At 41.5% G+C, this 17742-nt stretch overlaps 2 protein-coding genes across 9 annotated transcripts in view; one reads left to right on the top strand and one right to left on the bottom strand.

Moving 5' to 3' along the window:
• mtus1a (microtubule associated tumor suppressor 1a) overlaps positions 1 to 10623 on the top strand; it is a 40121-nt gene extending 29498 nt beyond the window's left edge. For all 8 annotated transcript variants that reach the window (XM_037076643.1, XM_037076649.1, XM_037076648.1 and 5 more), the window contains 7 exons: positions 6473 to 6687; positions 7460 to 7565; positions 7773 to 7846; positions 7972 to 8067; positions 8747 to 8863; positions 8966 to 9063; positions 9355 to 10623. In XM_037076643.1, the coding sequence (XP_036932538.1) occupies positions 6473 to 6687; positions 7460 to 7565; positions 7773 to 7846; positions 7972 to 8067; positions 8747 to 8863; positions 8966 to 9063; positions 9355 to 9583 (935 nt within the window). In that variant the 3' untranslated portion in view covers positions 9584 to 10623. The remainder of the gene's footprint in view (positions 1 to 6472; positions 6688 to 7459; positions 7566 to 7772; positions 7847 to 7971; positions 8068 to 8746; positions 8864 to 8965; positions 9064 to 9354) is intronic.
• Positions 10624 to 11671: 1048 nt separating this feature from the next.
• On the bottom strand, positions 11672 to 17143 carry pdgfrl (platelet-derived growth factor receptor-like). Its single transcript, XM_037077908.1, has 6 exons — positions 16885 to 17143; positions 15819 to 16092; positions 15583 to 15734; positions 14099 to 14392; positions 13484 to 13620; positions 11672 to 11961 (listed from the first exon to the last, which is right to left on the bottom strand). The coding sequence occupies exons 1-6, from the start codon at positions 16937 to 16939 to the stop codon at positions 11773 to 11775; spliced, it is 1101 nt and encodes a 366-aa protein (XP_036933803.1). The 5' UTR covers positions 16940 to 17143; the 3' UTR covers positions 11672 to 11772.
• Positions 17144 to 17742: the final 599 nt, after the last annotated feature.

Genomic DNA, 17742 nt, shown 5'->3' with positions numbered 1-17742 from the left:
TATAGAAGTACAATAGTCAGTGTATCACGGGGATGGTCAATCAATTAGATTTACATACAGCGGCAACAGACACACATACTAATGAGGTTCAAGGAGCTTTCATTTAAAGTTGACAACAGAGCCACCTAAGCTGCGTCATGTATTAAGTAGTACATGAAGCAACGTAGAACTTAAAAACTGTTAGCTGTGGGAAACGTAAAAACTGTTTCCCACATCTAACCTACTACTCTGGTTATTTTGTCTGTCCCTTTTATACTGAATAGTAGTCATATTAGGAGTGGAACGTGCCAAGGCTAAGATCCACAGGTGACACGGTAAAATAAAGTTACCTAAAGCAATGGCAAAACAGTTTTCAAAGTTTGAACTCTGTAACAGTCCATCTGTGAGCTTGAGTTTTGAAACACATCCTGCTTTTTAATGTTGGCTATTGTTGAGAAAACGGTCTGAAGTAAAATTGTACATGTAGGCTCCAAGAGTTTACCAGTTGTTTTTTTTTTGTAACTTTCTCTTTATTAAGTTTTCAATTCTTTTTTCCACAGTAAACAACAAACAAAGAAGCATAAAACAGAGAAAAAAACAAAAACAAAACAAAAAACAAAATCATATGGAACTGACAGGTTGACAAGGTTTACATAGAGCATACATTAGAGCAAATGGGGTTGTCATTCACACAGACAGTGAGTTACACGTTAGAGAATATAAAGTCCACTTTTCCCAGTACTTGGTAAACTGATCAACCTGCAATCTTAGAACAAAGGTCAGCTTTTCCATGCACTGTATTTCGTTGACAATGGTAATCCAGTCATTCCTTGATGGCACATTTGTCTGCAGCCACTTCTGTGTAATGGCCTTTTTGCTTGCAGCCAAAAGTACTTTGTAAAGATAGTTGTCCTGAGCCATAAGTCCATCTGGGAATTTACCCAGGTAGAATGTGATGAAAGAAAGTTCAGCTTTTAAACCAAAGATTGACTGAATTTCTTCAACAAGCTCTCGCCAATATGGTTGGATAAGTGGGCAAGCCCAGAATATATGAAAGTGATCGGCCATTGTCTGGCCACATTGTCTCCAGCATTTATCCTGTCCCAGGAGACCCTGCTGTTTAAATTTCAATTTAGGTGTGACAAAAAATTTTATGATGTTCTTCCAGCAGAACTCTCGCCATGCTCTGGAGTTGGTGGTTTTAGCTTGACTTGCCCAAACAGATTTCCAAACGTCCTCAGATATCTCCAGGCCGGACTCCGCCTCCCATTTTTGCTTAACCCGATTTGTAGAATGGTTGTTGGAGTTTTGTAATTTTTTGTAAATTTGTGAGATTAAATGTTTACTGTCTTTAGCATTATACGCATCAATAAATATATTGATCAGATTGGTATCCTCATTATCTGTTAATTTAATTTTCTTATTGAAGTAGTCTCTGATCTGGAAATATCTGAACATATCCTCTCTTCCCAGTCTATATGATTTACAGATGTGGGTGAAAGAATATAGGCCATCCTTATCAGTTATAGTGCAATAGGCGGTAATACCATTATGTGTCCACTGCCTGAATCGGTGATCTAGAAGTGATGGTATAAATTCTGAGTCATATGACACCCATCTCAATATTTTTGCATGCTTCTCAAGTTGGAGTTTTTTACAGGTGTTAAACCACACCTTAAGAGCAGCTCTGGTCCAGTAATTTAGTTTATCCAGGTGGGGGTCATGGTGTTGGCTATTACCTAATAATGCCTGTGTTGGTGTTTCAGATTGCTTTAACTCCAAGTCTTTCCATATAGCTGAGTAGTTAGGATTACACCAGCAAACTAGTGGTCTTAGCTGGGCAGCAATATAATAGTCCTCCACACATGGTAGAGAGAGCCCCCCCTCATCCTTAGGTAACTGCAGGGTCTTATATTTGATTCGGGGCCTCTTGCTGTTCCAGACAAATCTGGATATCATTCTATTCCATTCCCTAAAATCTTTAGGGGGGATCTCTATAGGAAGTGACTGGAATAAATATAACAGCCGGGGAAGGACATTCATTTTTATCGTTTCAATTCTGTTAGACATGTCTAGGGGTAGTACAGTCCATCTGTCTAGATCTTCTCTAATGGTCTTGATTACTGGATCATAATTTGTCTTATATATTTTGGTAATGTCTTTTGGGATCCAAACTCCTAAATATTTAATGGCAGGGGCATCCCATTTAAAATCAAATCTGCCTTTCAAATCAGTATTCGGTGTGAAATTATATGTAAGTATCTGGGTCTTGTGTGTGTTCAATTTATATCCAGAATACGAACCAAACAGTCTCAAAAGAGACATCAGCTTAGGTATACTTCTCTGTGAGTCAGTTAAAGTGAGCAATATGTCATCTGCGAACAGACTTATCTTATATTCACCATCACCAATTGAAATACCTTTAATCTCCGGATCCTCCCTTATTGCCTGAGCCAAGGGCTCTATGAAGAGTGCAAAGAGGGAGGGGCTTAGTGGGCACCCTTGGCGACAACCTCTCTCTAACTTAATGGATTGGGATAGGTGACCATTGATTCTTATTCTGGCGGTGGGGTTTGAATAAAGTGATCTAATACACTGTACAGATTTTTCATTAAAGCCAAAACGATGTAATGTTTGGTAGAGAAAGCCCCATCCAACCGAGTCGAACGCTTTCTCTGCATCTAGACTAATGAGTGTTGCACTAACATTTCCCTTAATCACATAGTCTACCACATGGAGCGTTCGTCTAATATTGTCCTGAGTCTGTCTTTCTCGGACAAATCCTGTTTGATCAGGGTCTATCATTTCTGAAACAATATGTTCCATCCTTTTGGCCATAATTGAGGCAAATAGTTTATAGTCTGTGTTCAAAATGGATATCGGCCTATATGAACTACATTCTCCCTTGTCTTTTCCTTCCTTAGGAATTATTGATATTACTGCCTCGCTCCAAGATTTGGGCATCTGGCCTTCCTCAAGGGTGTGATTAAAACATCTAAGAAGAATGGGCATCATCTCAAATTTGAATGTTTTGTACCATTCACTAACAAATCCATCTGAACCTGGTGTTTTGTTGGCCTTTAGTCGAGAAATAGCGCCACCCAGTTCAGCCGTTGTTATCTCGGCTATCAGTGCATTATTTTGATGTTCTCCTATTGAGGGGAGATCCAGAGATTCCAGGAATCCATCAATTACAGAGTCATCAGCTCTATCAGGTTGAGTATATAAGTCTTTATAATAAGCTTCAAAGGCTTGTTGAATTTCCTCTAGTTTATGGCAGACTTTGTTGTTTTTTGGGTTTCTTATTTTGTAAACTGTTCTTTCTGCTTGTTGTTTACGTAATCTCCAAGACAGAAGCTTCATAGCCTTTGGGCCGGTTTCATAATATTTTTGTTTAGTAAACCTCATTTTCTTCTCATTTTCTTCATCATAAATCTGATTTATTTCTTGTTTAATATACTTGAGTTGGGCCCATGTTTGTGGGTCTCTGTGGATCGAATGTTGAGTTTCAAGCTTCTTCAGTTTAGACTGCAGCTCTACTAAGTGTTTTTGTTTCTCCTTTTTCCTGTGGGACGCAAAGGCTATGAGTTTACCCCTAAGTACCGCCTTCCAGGCGTCCCACAGAACATTTGGTGTTACTGTTCCATTATCATTAATTAGTAAGTATTCTTTTAACTGTTCTTTCGTATATTCCTTACAAACTCTATCATTCAACAAGCTAGTATTGAGCCTCCACAGAGTATTCTTCCTTTTATTGTTAAGATGCAGAGAGAGGTATACTCCTGAATGATCTGACACATCACTAACTCCTATCTTACATTCACTTATTCTATGTCTTTCAGCATTAGAGATAAAAAAATAATCCAATCTGGAATATTCTGCGTGGCTAGGGGAGTAGTAAGTAAATTGTTTTTCTGTGGGGTGAAGATCCCTCCATATATCTATCATGCCAAATTCCCTAAGCATTTTCCACATGAGTACTGAGTTTTGGTTTCTCCTTTTGTGTAAGTTTGTTGAGTCAAGTTTGGGTTGTAACTGAATATTTAAATCACCACCGCAAATTAAAGTGCCTGATGACTCTTGGGCTATTAAATCAAATATTTTTTTAATAAATGATCTGTCGTGCCCTGGTGGCATATATACATTTAACAAAGTGACCTCTTTGAGATCAATCTTACCTTTGACTAAAATATAGCGACCCTCTTTATCTTTAATTTGGGAGGTTAGTTGGAATTGTATCTTATTTGAGAATAGAATTGCTACCCCCCTTTTACGTCCAGATTTGTGGGAGGAGTAGAATGTGTTAGTGAAACCCATTTTTTTTAGTTTTTCATGCTCTGAATCAGAGAGATGTGTCTCTTGCCAGAAAGCCACTTGAATATTTTCCCTTTTAATTTTAGCAATGACTTTGCTCCTTTTCACTGGATTGTGTAACCCATTCACGTTAAGTGTTATTATCTTATATTCCTGAAAGTCCATTTGCTTTGTTTCCTTATGCCAGTAATAGCCTGCTGCAACCTGTAACACTTTACCCTAGAACTTGGGTAGGAACAGCTATTGAAATTTGAATACAGAACATAGTGAATATTCAAAAAATTGACTTCCACTGTTAAAGAGATTATATACTCTTTAAAACCGAGGGGAAAGCCTGTTTTAACGAAAGGGCCCCTCTTTGAGATTACAACAATTACTTAAGTTGGCTTAGTACTACCATGGCAGACTATCCACCAGACCACTCTCCCATTTTCAACTGGCCTGCTTAACTCAAGCTAAAAGTCAGTCTTTAATCAACGTGAGAAAGAGAGGAATAAAAATGCAGGCGGGAGAGAGATAAAGTATTGAGTAATTTTGCTAATTATCAATTCACCTGATGGGACTGAGGTAGATTTAACACATTCAGAACCTGGCGTTAGGGTCAGGTCTCCTGGGGGTTATGACGGAAAGCACTCAGCTTCTCTCGTATCAGCTCCGGGTGGGATGCTCGTTGACGATGCTTGTCCCTGGTCCTCTCCCACGCTGCGGTGCGAGGCTCCGGGGCTGGACCTGGGTCATTTTGGTCGATGGGGAACCCTCTTTTCCGCAGGTCCTTTGCAGCTTCTCTTGCATCGTTGTAAATCCTGGGTCCTCCGTCCAAAAACACCTTGAGCTTGGCCGGCGGGGGGGTCTGAAACCGCACACCCTTCTCTTTGAGTACTCTCCTTATTCCTGCGTACTCTCTTCTCTTCTTAACTACCTCCGTCGGGAAGTCGTGATCAAAATAAACTCTCGTGCCTTTGTAAAAGACCTCCTTCTTTTTCCAAGCAGACGACAGGATCAGTTCTTTGGTTTTATATTCGTGAAAGTTAATTATTATGGAGCGCGGCGGAGCCTCCCGTGGTGGTCGCGGAGCCAGGGCTCTGTGGCAGCGCTGTATTTTCAAGTCGAGCTCGTCGGAAGTGGCCAGCTCTGACTTTAATAGTTTGGTCACAAAGTCCATCATATTATTTTCTTCCTCACCTTCAGGTATTCCGTAGATGCGGACATTGTTTCGCCGTGACCGGGCCTCCAGATCTGTCATTTTCGTTTGCAGGGATTCCTGTTTTTGCTGCATTTGTCGGAGTGTGTCCTCGAGGTCGAGGTTGCGCTCCTCCAGCTCGGCCACACGTTGTTCGGCTTCCTCGACTCGCGTTGTTGTGCTTTTCAAGTCCCCCCTGATATCTCCCAGGGCCTGGTTAATCTCGTCGCGGAGTTCAGTCAGCTCCTTCTTCACGTCGTCTCTCAGTGTAGACCGGAATGAGTGCAGCTCACTTTTTACATCGGAGCGCATTGCCTTGATCTCCGTGTGAATACTAGCCAGCAGGCTAGCATCGGTCGCATCTAGTCCGGCGGGGCTAGGCGAGTTAGCATTAGCGTCGTCATCGCTCTCCGCCGATACTTTATCATATTTTCCGGATCTTGTATTCATCTTACTTTTAGCTTTGCTGGTTTTGTCCCCTTCCATTGTTTAACAACTATATTGTCACGCAAAAGCACTTGAATCTGGGGAAATAAACTGTGATTTGGGGAGAGCGTTAGGTCAGCCCGCCATCTTGTCGACGTACCCACCGGAAGTCCCCGAGTTTACCAGTTGTGGGGACATTTCTAACAAAAATCAAGTCACTTGGTTTTCAGTTCCTTGGATGGTGGGAGTAGATGAAGACCTTCATGTTAGTTATTGTAGTCAACAATGGAGAAATTGGGGTGCTTTGTTTACCTTCCACATGCTTGTGTTACTAAAGTCAGCTTTGGCTTGGAAAAACAGCAGTTACTGGATGTAACTCTAGTGCTATGAGTAAGTGTCACTTTTTGAGCTGCATTTTATCACAGCACCAGTAAAGCACAATATTTTTAAAAAATCCACTGCAAAATCCACATTGTGGTAGAACATGACACCAGTGACAAAGCTGGTATAACACTGAGCCTTTCTATCACAATTTCACAAAAATTTAATAGTAGCATTTTGTTTATTTTCAAGTTTGCTCCGCCCATTCATCTGAGCGTCTGGAGAAGGAGAGGGATGAGCTGCGAGTTGCTCTGGAAGATGCACTGCACACACTTAAGGAGCAGCACCAGAAAGACCAGGATGAGCTGGAGGAGAGACTGCAGACCTTCTACCAAGCTGAGTGGGACAAGGTCCACCTCACCTACCAGGAGGAGGCTGACAAGTGCAAGATGCTCATGCAAGAGCAGGTTTGTCGCTACATCACCTTTAATCATTCATGCAGTGTTGTTTTTGTCGACGATGACGAAATTTGACGCCCCTTTTTTTTTTCATGACGATAACGAGACTGACGAGAAAAACATGGCTCATGGCACAGAAAGCTTTTATCTTCATATTTCAACTTTTCAACTTTTTTTACAACATATTTCATGAATTGATGCCCTACTTCATCATACAAGAGTGTCATGCACAAGTTGTGAAAATAGCAGATCTACAAGTTCAACACATTGTGAACTTGTAGATCTTATTGTACTTATTGACCTTGAACTGACTAAAACCTGTTTGAGTTTTCATCGACTAGAACTGGACTAAGACTATTACATATAGAAGGAAGAACTAAAATTTGACTAAAACTAAAAGGCATTTCAGTCCAAAAGACTAAGACAAAATCTGAAATTGCTACCAAAAACAACACTGCATTCATGTCAAGAGATTTACTTCTGCCTCTAAGTATCCTGCTGTTTTCATTTATAAACCTCTTCAGTTATTAAATTTAACAGAATAGTGTCCAGTACAAGCTCAGACACCAGTGGAGGTTGTGCTGTTCTTTGTCAATATTGCATCAATGTATATCTAAAATCAGTATATTTGTTAAATTTCAGTGTTTGTTTGGGTTTTTGAGAAAATTACTGTAAAACATTGTCATATAATGCATTTTTTAGTAATGCCATCCATGATACAGTGGTTGAAAGTGAAGTCTATACTGTGTTTTCTTTTTTTCTTTCTTTTTTTTCTTCAAAGATGAAAGAACTCAAAGCCAATCATGAAGCCATGAAGCTGGAGCTAGAGCAGAGCCACACAGAACAGCTGCAGTGTGTTAAACGGCAGTATGAAATGTCACTGGAAGGTGAGTGATCAGTTCTGGACTAAATCGTTTTCTGTAAAGCTGCATCATGAGTTTATTCAAAAAGTCAAGTTGGAAAAATTTTGGGTATATTTTATCTTATCCTACGTCAGTTGACAAATGAATGTTGGCCTGTGAATTGTGTCACTGAATTCAGTCATGGACATTTGTTGCACAATTTGAGTTTTCGTCTTTCCTGTGCCTCTTTAGAGCTCAGCAAAGTTCACAATCAGGAGCTGCAGATTTTGGAGAAAACTTTGAAAGACGCAGAAGCCGCTCTGTCTGTAAGTCTCTGTCATGGCTTTCATCTTGGGTTCCTCAATCTATAATGCTTTTGTTTGTGTGATTTTCTCTGATCAGGGTATAAAAACTCTACTCAGGGACTTTGTTGTGCCGTGTGCATCCACAGGGACAGATTGAAGCGCTGACTGAGGAGAACAATGCTCTTATTGAGAAGCTAACTGCAGAGGAGAACAGGAGGAAGGACTTGGCTGAAAAGTGTCAGGTACCCTTATCTGTGGGCTTATTATAGTACAGCACCACAACATCTCATGACTCAGTGTTGCTTGGTTCAAAGCATGAAAGGCCAATGATTACCAAAAGACAAGTTACCCACAGAAGCAAAAATCAATGCACGGTTTCTTAAAAGAACTGATATTTAAGAGTTTTCTTTCAGATGAATTAAATATTAAGCATTCTTTGAAAAATAAACCTGTTTGAACCAGAGTGAAGTTAGACTCCCCTCTGTGCATAGAGTGTAGATTAAAATTTTCCCAGAGTGCTGTTGTACAGTGAGGCTGCCACTCCTCATCAGTATTAAGTGGCTGCCACATGTTGTCAGCATTCTGCCCTGGCACAGTAGAGACATTAACATAACTACCTCGCATTACCTTGCCACTCCACATTTGATATTAATAGATAAACAATGGGATATAGTTCAAACAGGGGACTAGGTTTAGTTAAACAACTCTTGTTTCACACGTTATTTGTTTTAATGCTTTTATGTTTATCCTCAGTTTCACTGTCCCTCAACAAGCAGTGAACATTGTGTGAGTGATGCATGGCGCCCTCTGTTGTATGGCTCTGGATTTATGGCTGTATGAAATGTACAAGGCTGGCTGTGCTCCTTTCTGAAATCATCTACAATCCCTGAACATCTTGGCACAATTTATTTGTCACTGCAGAAGGACTCCCACACCCTGTATCTGGAGCAGGAGCTGGAGAGCATCAAAGTGGTGCTGGATATCAAAAACAAACAGCTCCACCAGCAGGAAAAGCAGCTGATGGAGGTTGACAAACTGGTGAGACCTGAGGCAGATGAAAATGATAGCCGGGCATCAAGACAAATGCTGCTGCTGACAGAACACAAACACATGAATTACTCAACTGTTGTTTTTTTCCAGAAAGAGAAAAATGTGAAGTTGGATGAGAGCCTTAAGAAGGTCCAGCAGGAGAATGAGGACCTGAAAGCCCGCATGGATAGACATGCTGCACTGTCGAGGTAAGACTTCATGAACACGTGTAGTGATGGAAACCAGACTGTGAAGCATCTAACCACCCACCGCAGCTCTGACACCTTATGACTCTCTGATGGTTCAAAGCGTAGATATAACTTTTGAGTGATTAAATTAATGCTCCTCTGTGTGTAGACCTGCAGTATCTTCTAAAAGCTATTCATCAATGAGCCACACCGGTGCACTGACACCCTCTTTATGGTGGCTACATTCATCCTTGTGGATTTTTGACTGTCCAGAATGTTTCTAAGCTGTTTGTTTGTGTTGATGTATTACAGACAGCTGTCGACAGAGCAGGCCGTACTGCAGGAGTCCCTGCAGAAAGAGTCCAAGGTCAACAAGCGCTTGTCAATGGAAAATGAGGAGCTGCTGTGGAAGCTCCATAACGGAGACCTGAGCGGCTCCCGCAGGGTGTCCCCCACTTCCACCTCCCCCTCCCATTCCATCAGCTTCCAGTCACCTCGCAGTTCTGGCATGTTCTCCAGCCCTCCTCTGTCACCCAGATAACGATGGGCCTCTGCTTCCAGGAAGCAGCCCCTCTCCTCTGAGTTATCCCCTGGAATTAAGAGCCATGTTTGTTTCCTCTTAGATTAGCAACATGTCAGCCTGACCATGGCTCCTTTGGGACTGGATGAACTCTGACAACTTTCTGGACAGAGATGCTATAGACTGTAAAAAAAAAATTTAAAAAAAAAAAGTTTAAAAAGTTGCACCAGAGCACTTAATAAGCAAGTTCACCTTGTTCTTTGCCTTTCATGACTGATCTATGGATGGGAAAAGGAAATCTCAGGACATCTATGTGATGAAACACTATTTTTGTTACTTGTTCTTGTTGGCAGATGCTCGTCTTCCCTGAAGCTCAGTGCACGCACACACACTCAGTACATGCAGTAAAAAAATTACACATAAATGCAGATGCAGCCCTATAGAGGGTTTCTGTGCCTCTGGAGACTGCAGCCATGTAAGGTCTGAACTGAGAACATCTATTACTACAGATGATACAGTCCCTCCTCAGAGCGCAGTTTGAAATATATTTAATATGGAATAATTTCAGCACCATTTCTCATAGATAACGAAGTGGCAGTCAAACCATCACATTACTAACATTTGTCTGCTCTACAGCACATCAGAGCTGAGCAAGTCTCCGTCTATGTTCACATTTGTTTGAAGACACATTTTTTAAACGGTTGGGTTTTTTTTTTTTGCTTGGTTTTTTTTGCTTTTTTTTTTTTTTTTAAGGTCTAGAATGGCAGTTAAAGTATCATCTGGCCTCCAACATATTTGTTTTGGTTTTTTTTTGCTTATTTGACCATGGGACCAATCCAAGTCTTTGTGCATGTGTTTGAGTCTCGTAATCAGCCCTTACTGAACCCTCCCAACACAGCTTTAAAGTCGGGGTCTTTGAAAGGAGTTGACCAGAAGAAGCTTTAAAGTACTTGTCAGAGGCACTGCCTCCTGGAAATGTATGAAAAAGAGTATTTTGTGTGGAAAAGGTATTATCGTTGTGTTGACCCTGTCAATTAATAAAGTCTTGTATTAAACCTGCAGTATCAAAGTTGAGCTTTATAACTGATGTATACATTTTGACTTGCAGCAGATGAAACTCATAGAGAAAAGTTTTCCTTGGACAAACGTGAGCTGAGCAGGTATCAGTCCAGCCTCGTGACTGTTGTGTTGAAGTCAAATATCTTTATGAATGTCTTCAAAACCACAGACATCCATGTCCTAAACTTCAGTTTATTCCAAAATCATCATAACCAGCACCTATTCAGCAAAGTGGAAAGTGCAGCAAGTGTTGCTTTGGACCAAAATAAGTTCTGGGCCTGCAGATCACATTCCACATATGGAGAGCATTAGGATGTCAGCCTGGCACACAGCTGAGCTGCAAACCAGATTCTCCCCTTCAAGGCTCCGATGACTGCTTTTCTCTTTTCCAGCACCATTATTTTATTTAAACGTACCGTAAAGACTAAGTGTGATTAGTCAGTGATGTTTGATTAGATAGCCAACACAGCTGAGCGCCAAGGCTTACAGCAGCTGGGTGTTGTCTCTTTCATAGAGAGGCCTTAAATTCTGACTCACTATCCAGAACTCTTGTGTATTATTTCAAAATGAAACTCTCAGTATTTGATAAATATAACATTTGCCTTGATTTAAGCTTTCTCTTTGACATTCATTGTGCAATCCTCTGCAGACATTGAGAACCTAGACTAATCCCTCCTGTACAGCACCTCACAAAGCATGTGAGGTGCAAGGATTCAGCTTTTCTTTTCTTTTATCACATGATCTGAGCGATGTTTGGCAGACTTTGCGTCTGGTCCCTACAGGTCGGTACTCCTCGGACTTAATAGTTTGGATTCATGTTTGGGCTCTTTGTCCTGCTGCAAAATGAATCATCTCCTCACAGATTTAAGCCAGAGGAGGGTCGTGGAAACTGCACAATTACAGCTTTTTGTTCCCTGTTCTGTTAAATGTGACTTAAAAACTACAAAATAAGTTCAACATCCCAAACACTTTGCATTAACCCTTCAATGTAGGGCTCTCCAGCTGCAGAAAAACAAACATTTGTAGTTTTGAAAATAAACTCTGACAAAAGATGGAGCAAATCTTTATTATGTTTCCACAATCTGCAATCTAAAAATACACCAGTTTTTATGTATATATACATGTTGATTTCATCTCCTCTCTCTAGTGAGCTATTTGGAGATGATGTCAGTCATCACCATCGTCTCACCGTGCTGGTTCTTGGCTTTACAGACGTAGTTTCCAAAGTCGATGGTCTCCATGTCTTCTATAGTCATGACACTCTGGGAGACGCGCGTGGTGTGGCCCATCCCCCTGTTAACCAGCCTCCAGGATGTGTGGATGTGAACAGGACGGCGGTCCTAAACAACATAACAAACATGATTTATTGTCATTATGTCATCTGTTGGTGTTATTTGACACATTCAGTCAAAAATGTGCTCTTAGTAACACATCACTTGGACGTTAGAGCTTCACTGTGCAGACTTTGTTTTTAGGCTCGTCTTCTGAAGGCGGAAAGTTTCTCAGTGATCAGTTGAACACGTGTACCCGGAGGAATTCGTGACATCATCATGTTATGTGAAAACTTAAATCGTTCTTTGAAAATCCACTGGAATTTTTAGTGAAGCAGGAGACATCTTGTGTCCAGCTGTTAAACTGAAGAAATCAAAAAATATGTTTTTTTATTCATTTATTCTGGATTTTTTGGGAAGAAGACATTTTAGTAATTACATGCAACGGTGATGTAAAAACATTCTGTCTTTATATAGATTACTTTTACTTTTTGTTGGTACTTTATTCTATCTCACGTTTCTATTCCAAATAATAATGAATCAATACATATATGAAATAATAGAGTTCTTGTGAATTTCCTTGTAAAATGTATTTTTCTACTCCATTCATTTCGTTCTGCATTTAAAGACAGAATAATGAAAACAATTGATAGTTATAATACATAATTATCAGTTGGTACATTTAGAAGGGCAGTATGTACGAATTTAAGTTGAAACCATCAAAAAGTGACGTCAGTAGAATGTGAACAAAAAGCAGTTTTGGCGTTTTGATGTCTGTACTGATGTATCTACTGAGGTTAGCATGCTAAACAGCTAGCCCCGGCCCGTTCTGGTCCAGAGCACCTGGTTCTAGTGGCGTAAACACCCTGTTCCCATAGCTCCCAGTATAAACTGCTAGCTGGGCTGGGCTAACTCAGGTACATAACTAGCTAAGACTGCTACAGTTAGCAGCAGTTAGCAGTTACTCAGGTCATATGTTGCCCTCTTTTGATAGTATGATTTTGACAGGTGGCCAATTCTTACATACTGCAGCTTTGATGATTATTTTATATCATCTTACTTATTGACACCCTACTTTTTGTCATTTTAATAGTACTTCCGTAGTTCTTTTTTTTCCACTGGCCCCTCAGCGCTTCTGTAGAACTGTGATCCCAACATCCTTTAATTTAACTGTCTTCCTGCACAGTGTCTGCCTGCCATGCCCATTTATAATTTGGGAGCATTTTCACCTGACAAAAAAATCAAACATCACAAACAGTGAATCAAATTATTTTGTCATTTTCTCTAGAGACAAATCATGGTGGGCAAACTTTAGGCCGCCCTGCATTAACAGATTTTATAGCAACTGCTGAAAAGTGTTACAATTGAGACTATATTTTGATTACTGCTGAATGTATAGGAGTCCTTTGCCTTTAAATCATTGTTTTATCATGTGTAGTCTTGTTTAATTTCTCCTGGCTACAAAATAAATTCCTCTGGCTGGACATTTTTTATTGCGCTGATTAAAAAAACTAGGACCGCTGGCCGTGTTCGATGATGCTGATCCTGAATCAGGTCTGACTTTTGGTTTTCAGGCCCATATTCCTCTTACCTGACCAGGATAAGACCAGATGAAGCTCACGCCCACCTCTGGCTCCCCCAGCACTGTGCAGGTCACGTTGACGTTGTCTCCTCCTCTCACAGACTCGGGAGAGGCATCAAGGCTCACAAATGGTGGTCCGCTAGGAACTGTTGACAATAGACAGTAAACAATATGTATTACCAAATATCTCTGTGAGACGCGGTGAAGGTGAGCAGTTGATCAGATCGAATGTGGGACATCACAGGTGAAGCGCTGTGGTTTTGGAACATTTAAACCTCCGTCACCAGTCTACACTCTATTTCTCTCCATGTGCCACCCAAACATGCCACGGGAGCTTAATTCTAACTAAACCACACACTATTTCCACTTCATCAGTCCAGACTGTGTTTCCATTTCAGCTGGCAGGCGTCCACATAAACCGAGCTCAGCCCTGAGGAGTGAGAAGGCCTCTGAAAACCTTTTCCTGGAAGCTGATGAAGCAGAGTAACCAGCCCTTGATTCATGACTCTGGAAACGCCTCTCACAGTGCCACTTTGAATCAATAGGGTGATGAGCACTGTGGTTGTGTTTGACAGGAAAGTGGTTACCGATGCTGCACTTGTGTTGTGATTGTTTCATGCCTACCCTCCACATAGAGCAGCTGGTACTTGGTGGAGATCTGTGGGGTGCCTCTGGTCACAGCCTTGCAGTAGAAGACTCCCTGATGCTCCAGGCTGGGGTTCTGCAGAACGAAGCCCTTGGTGGGGTCGTAGGTCACCAGCGTACTGTTGGCTGTGATCTCCTCTGGAGGGACTTCTCTGTGCAAGGAGACCTTGGCCTGCGGGTCAGTCACACGACAGGGAACCACAGCAGGCCTGTCAGGCCGCAGGTATACGATCTCAAAGTGGATGGCAGAGGGGACGAAGAGGTTGTCTTTGTCTGTTCAGGGGGACAAATGTGTGGCATCGAACACTGCAAATAAGGTTCAGATGCCCTCAGAAATACACCTAAATGAGTGTATTTATGAGGAAGACATTAAACCCTGACCAGCTCATTAATTATAAATCATAGCATTACTTTTCAATAAACATTGGGGATATCAATTTTCACTACTGACATTATGACTGGTTAATAAAGCAGACAGAGCACTGAGGTTAGAAAGCTTTTTAAAGGAGTTGTGTTTATAGCTTGGTGGCTAATTAATAGTTTTAAAAAAGCTTCAGCATCATGTTGATGGTTCAGTGTCTTGTAATACGTTGAATGGTGTCTCAGCCACTATGCCCCCATTACTTGTTTCTGCACCAAGTAACTTCAGTGAGAGGGTACAATCACAGCAATACACTCATGTTTACGTCAGCATACTAGTTTTGTTTGTAGTTGGCATTTACATAACCAATCTGACAAATTAATACAGCCCTGGAATTGTATTTACGACAGTGGTGGTCCAGTCAGAAACCCTGGGGGGCACAAAATCACACGAAGTGACAGTTTCTACATTAAATCAGGGTTAAGCAGTTATGGGTGGTTAAAATTTTGAGTGGTACAGTTTGAAATTAGATTAGACTTGGCTAAATCAAAGGGGACTGCTGTTCTTTGGTGGAGGTATGCACTCTAATGAATACCATTCTAGTGACAGCAGAAAACAGCCGCCTGCTGTGACTGGAGACAATGTCGGTAAGTGTTGATTTTGTGTTGAAATTGAACCAAAACAGTAAAGTTGCAGGACGTAAACCAAAATAAAAAATAAAAAAAAAACAGCTGAAAGACATTAAAATAACTCAACTGAAAACAATGGCTGAGAGAAAACCACAGCTGGGATCATTTTTAAATGGACGTGTTAAATGAGTGGAACTTCATTATTCTGTAATAATTCTCTGTGGGTCCGTCAGTCTGAGGGATACTGTTCTCATTACACATTCATGTGATCAATTGCTGATATGTAAATATTGATTTTGCATCTTTGAATCTGATACAAAATAAGCAAAGTTTGCAGAGGAATAATCACCTAGAGGGGCGCTATACTAAGATTTGGGCTCTCAACCTGGCAACCCTACACTTTTTTCTACTTTATTTGTATAAAAATGCCTTATTATGTAAATATAAAGAGCTCTGTAACCCCTCTTACTCACCTGTGAAGTAGATGTATGACACATAGGTGCGGTCGTGGTCCTTCTCACACTCGGTGCCGTCACACACTATCACCCAGCAGCTGTAGGGCCCCGTGTCAGCAGCAGAGGGCGACGTCAGGATCAGCTGACTGAACTTGTCACTCTGCCTGATGCTGGGGGCGGGAATCAAAAACACGAGACTTTCACATTCACTTCAACTTACAGTGCGACAGAAAGCTTACATCTGCCTCCAGAACCTCAGGCGTGAGTCGTTGAAGGTGTCCAAGTAGGTCGGGTAGGACCATCCGATGGCGTTGCCTTTGCAGCGCAGCTCCATGTTCTTCCCGGGTGTCAGAGTCGTGCTCGGGCCCAGGCGGACAAAGCGTCCCTTATCTAAAACCTGAGTCAACAGGGACTGGCCTTTAACTCCTCCATCTTTTAGTTTGGGGTGTCTTATCTTCACACGTTTCCCTCCAGGCCGGATGCGGTTCTCTCCTACGTCTTTTTTCCGCTTGACTTGTTGGCAGGCACCTGGTAACTCACAGGCACAGAGGAAACGAGGTGAGAGGGAAGAGAGGGGCAAAAAATATTAAAGATAACAAAGTCACATAATCATCTGTTCGTGTACTGTGGCCTAATTCTCTGTAGAAACAGCAGAGTCCAGACTCGTCTGTACTGCTACACGGTGTGTTTCCCCCAGCTGTGACAACAGTTGAACAGGAAGCGTTAAATCCCTACAACTGGCACAAAATGTCCAGAGCTCACTCTCTGTTTCAGCTGTGTTTCTCAGTGGGCACTGAATACGCAAAGCATTAGAGACGAGAACAAAATAACCAGTCTGTGGACCTCGAGAGGTTTGTTGTTCTGTTCTTCGGTGAAGCATTAATGATGACTCGAAGGAAAGGTCAGCAGTAAAGGCGATTTAATTGGAAACGCCTGTTGCATGCCTCCACCAGATGCAGCTGGTTTGAGTTGGTCTGCAGGAATACTTTGCGAAAAGCTCACAGAACTTCATGCAGCTCTGAAGCAAGCTTTTAAAATCTACGTGCCCTATATAAAACTCATTCACAGCAGATTTGCTGCAGTGTGTTACTGAGGAAAGCTTAAACGACTGACAAATGAATAAATGTGTGTGTCTCTGCCAGATGTGAGATTTACTTCTTGTGGAGTCTGCCTTTCATTCTACACCCATCACAAAGACCGGAGCCCCCAGCCGACCTCAGATTATCTAATGCTCTCTCTGCTCCCAATCCAGGTTCCCACGATCAAATCAGCTTCATCATAAATCTGCAAGACATATGTGGAGATCGAGGCTTTACTCACCATTTTGGACCTCCACCCAGAGCAGTGCCAGGCAAAGCACAAACCAGAGCTTCATGGTGTTCTGACGGCCTCTGCGGGGAGGTCTGGTTCAGACTCGGAGCTTCACTGGAACTCTGCAGGCTCCAGCTTCTCACTTTAGATTTCCAGCTCCATCCTCCTCACAGACTGAGAGGAAGAGGGAAAAATAACCCCTCTGGTTACTCTCTCTCTCCACAGAGCTGAGGAGCAGCGATATGTACTATAGAGCCCTCTGCTGGAGCGTGAAGCATTGTGCCATTTAAAGGGTGACTCCACACAAGTGAATTAACATATGTGTACAGGTCTTGAGGAGAATATGTGTAAATAGTGGCATCAAGCCTTTTGTGGCTCCAGATGAAGCTGCAAGTAATCTGACAAACTGCCACCAGTGATGTTATTGAGAGGTTATGATGCCTTGTGGGTAATGTAGGCACCAGGGTTTGAAAGGATGTGTGGAATTACAAAAAAAGTGATATTTCTGGTTCTGCTGAATTGATTTTAATAATTTCTTATATAACGGTGCACAATGAGTCCAACCGTATCATAGGAGTAAAGTGTTAGATCAGTGGACTGTCTCCTAAAACCTGTTTGAAACCCAAAGATGTGAAATGACAAATTGAATCAAGAAGATTAGAAAAGTCTATTATATGCAGACAGGTTGGTGCTGCAGAAATTTAAATTCTTATCTTTCAAACGGTTTTAATCACTTTCAACTCATGACATGCAGATCAGGTCACCTGCATCAGCATTAGCATTAATCTAATAATGTCATAGATAATGAATTATTAGTCACATGAGACATTTTCTGCAAATCAGGTACTTTTACACATGATACGTAAA

Source organism: Acanthopagrus latus, chromosome 18 (genome assembly GCF_904848185.1).
Source record: "Acanthopagrus latus isolate v.2019 chromosome 18, fAcaLat1.1, whole genome shotgun sequence".
Classification (NCBI taxonomy): Eukaryota; Metazoa; Chordata; class Actinopteri; order Spariformes; family Sparidae; genus Acanthopagrus; species Acanthopagrus latus.
The sequence above is the reverse complement of the archived record's forward strand: the minus strand, read 5'-3'. Positions and strand labels throughout refer to the sequence as shown.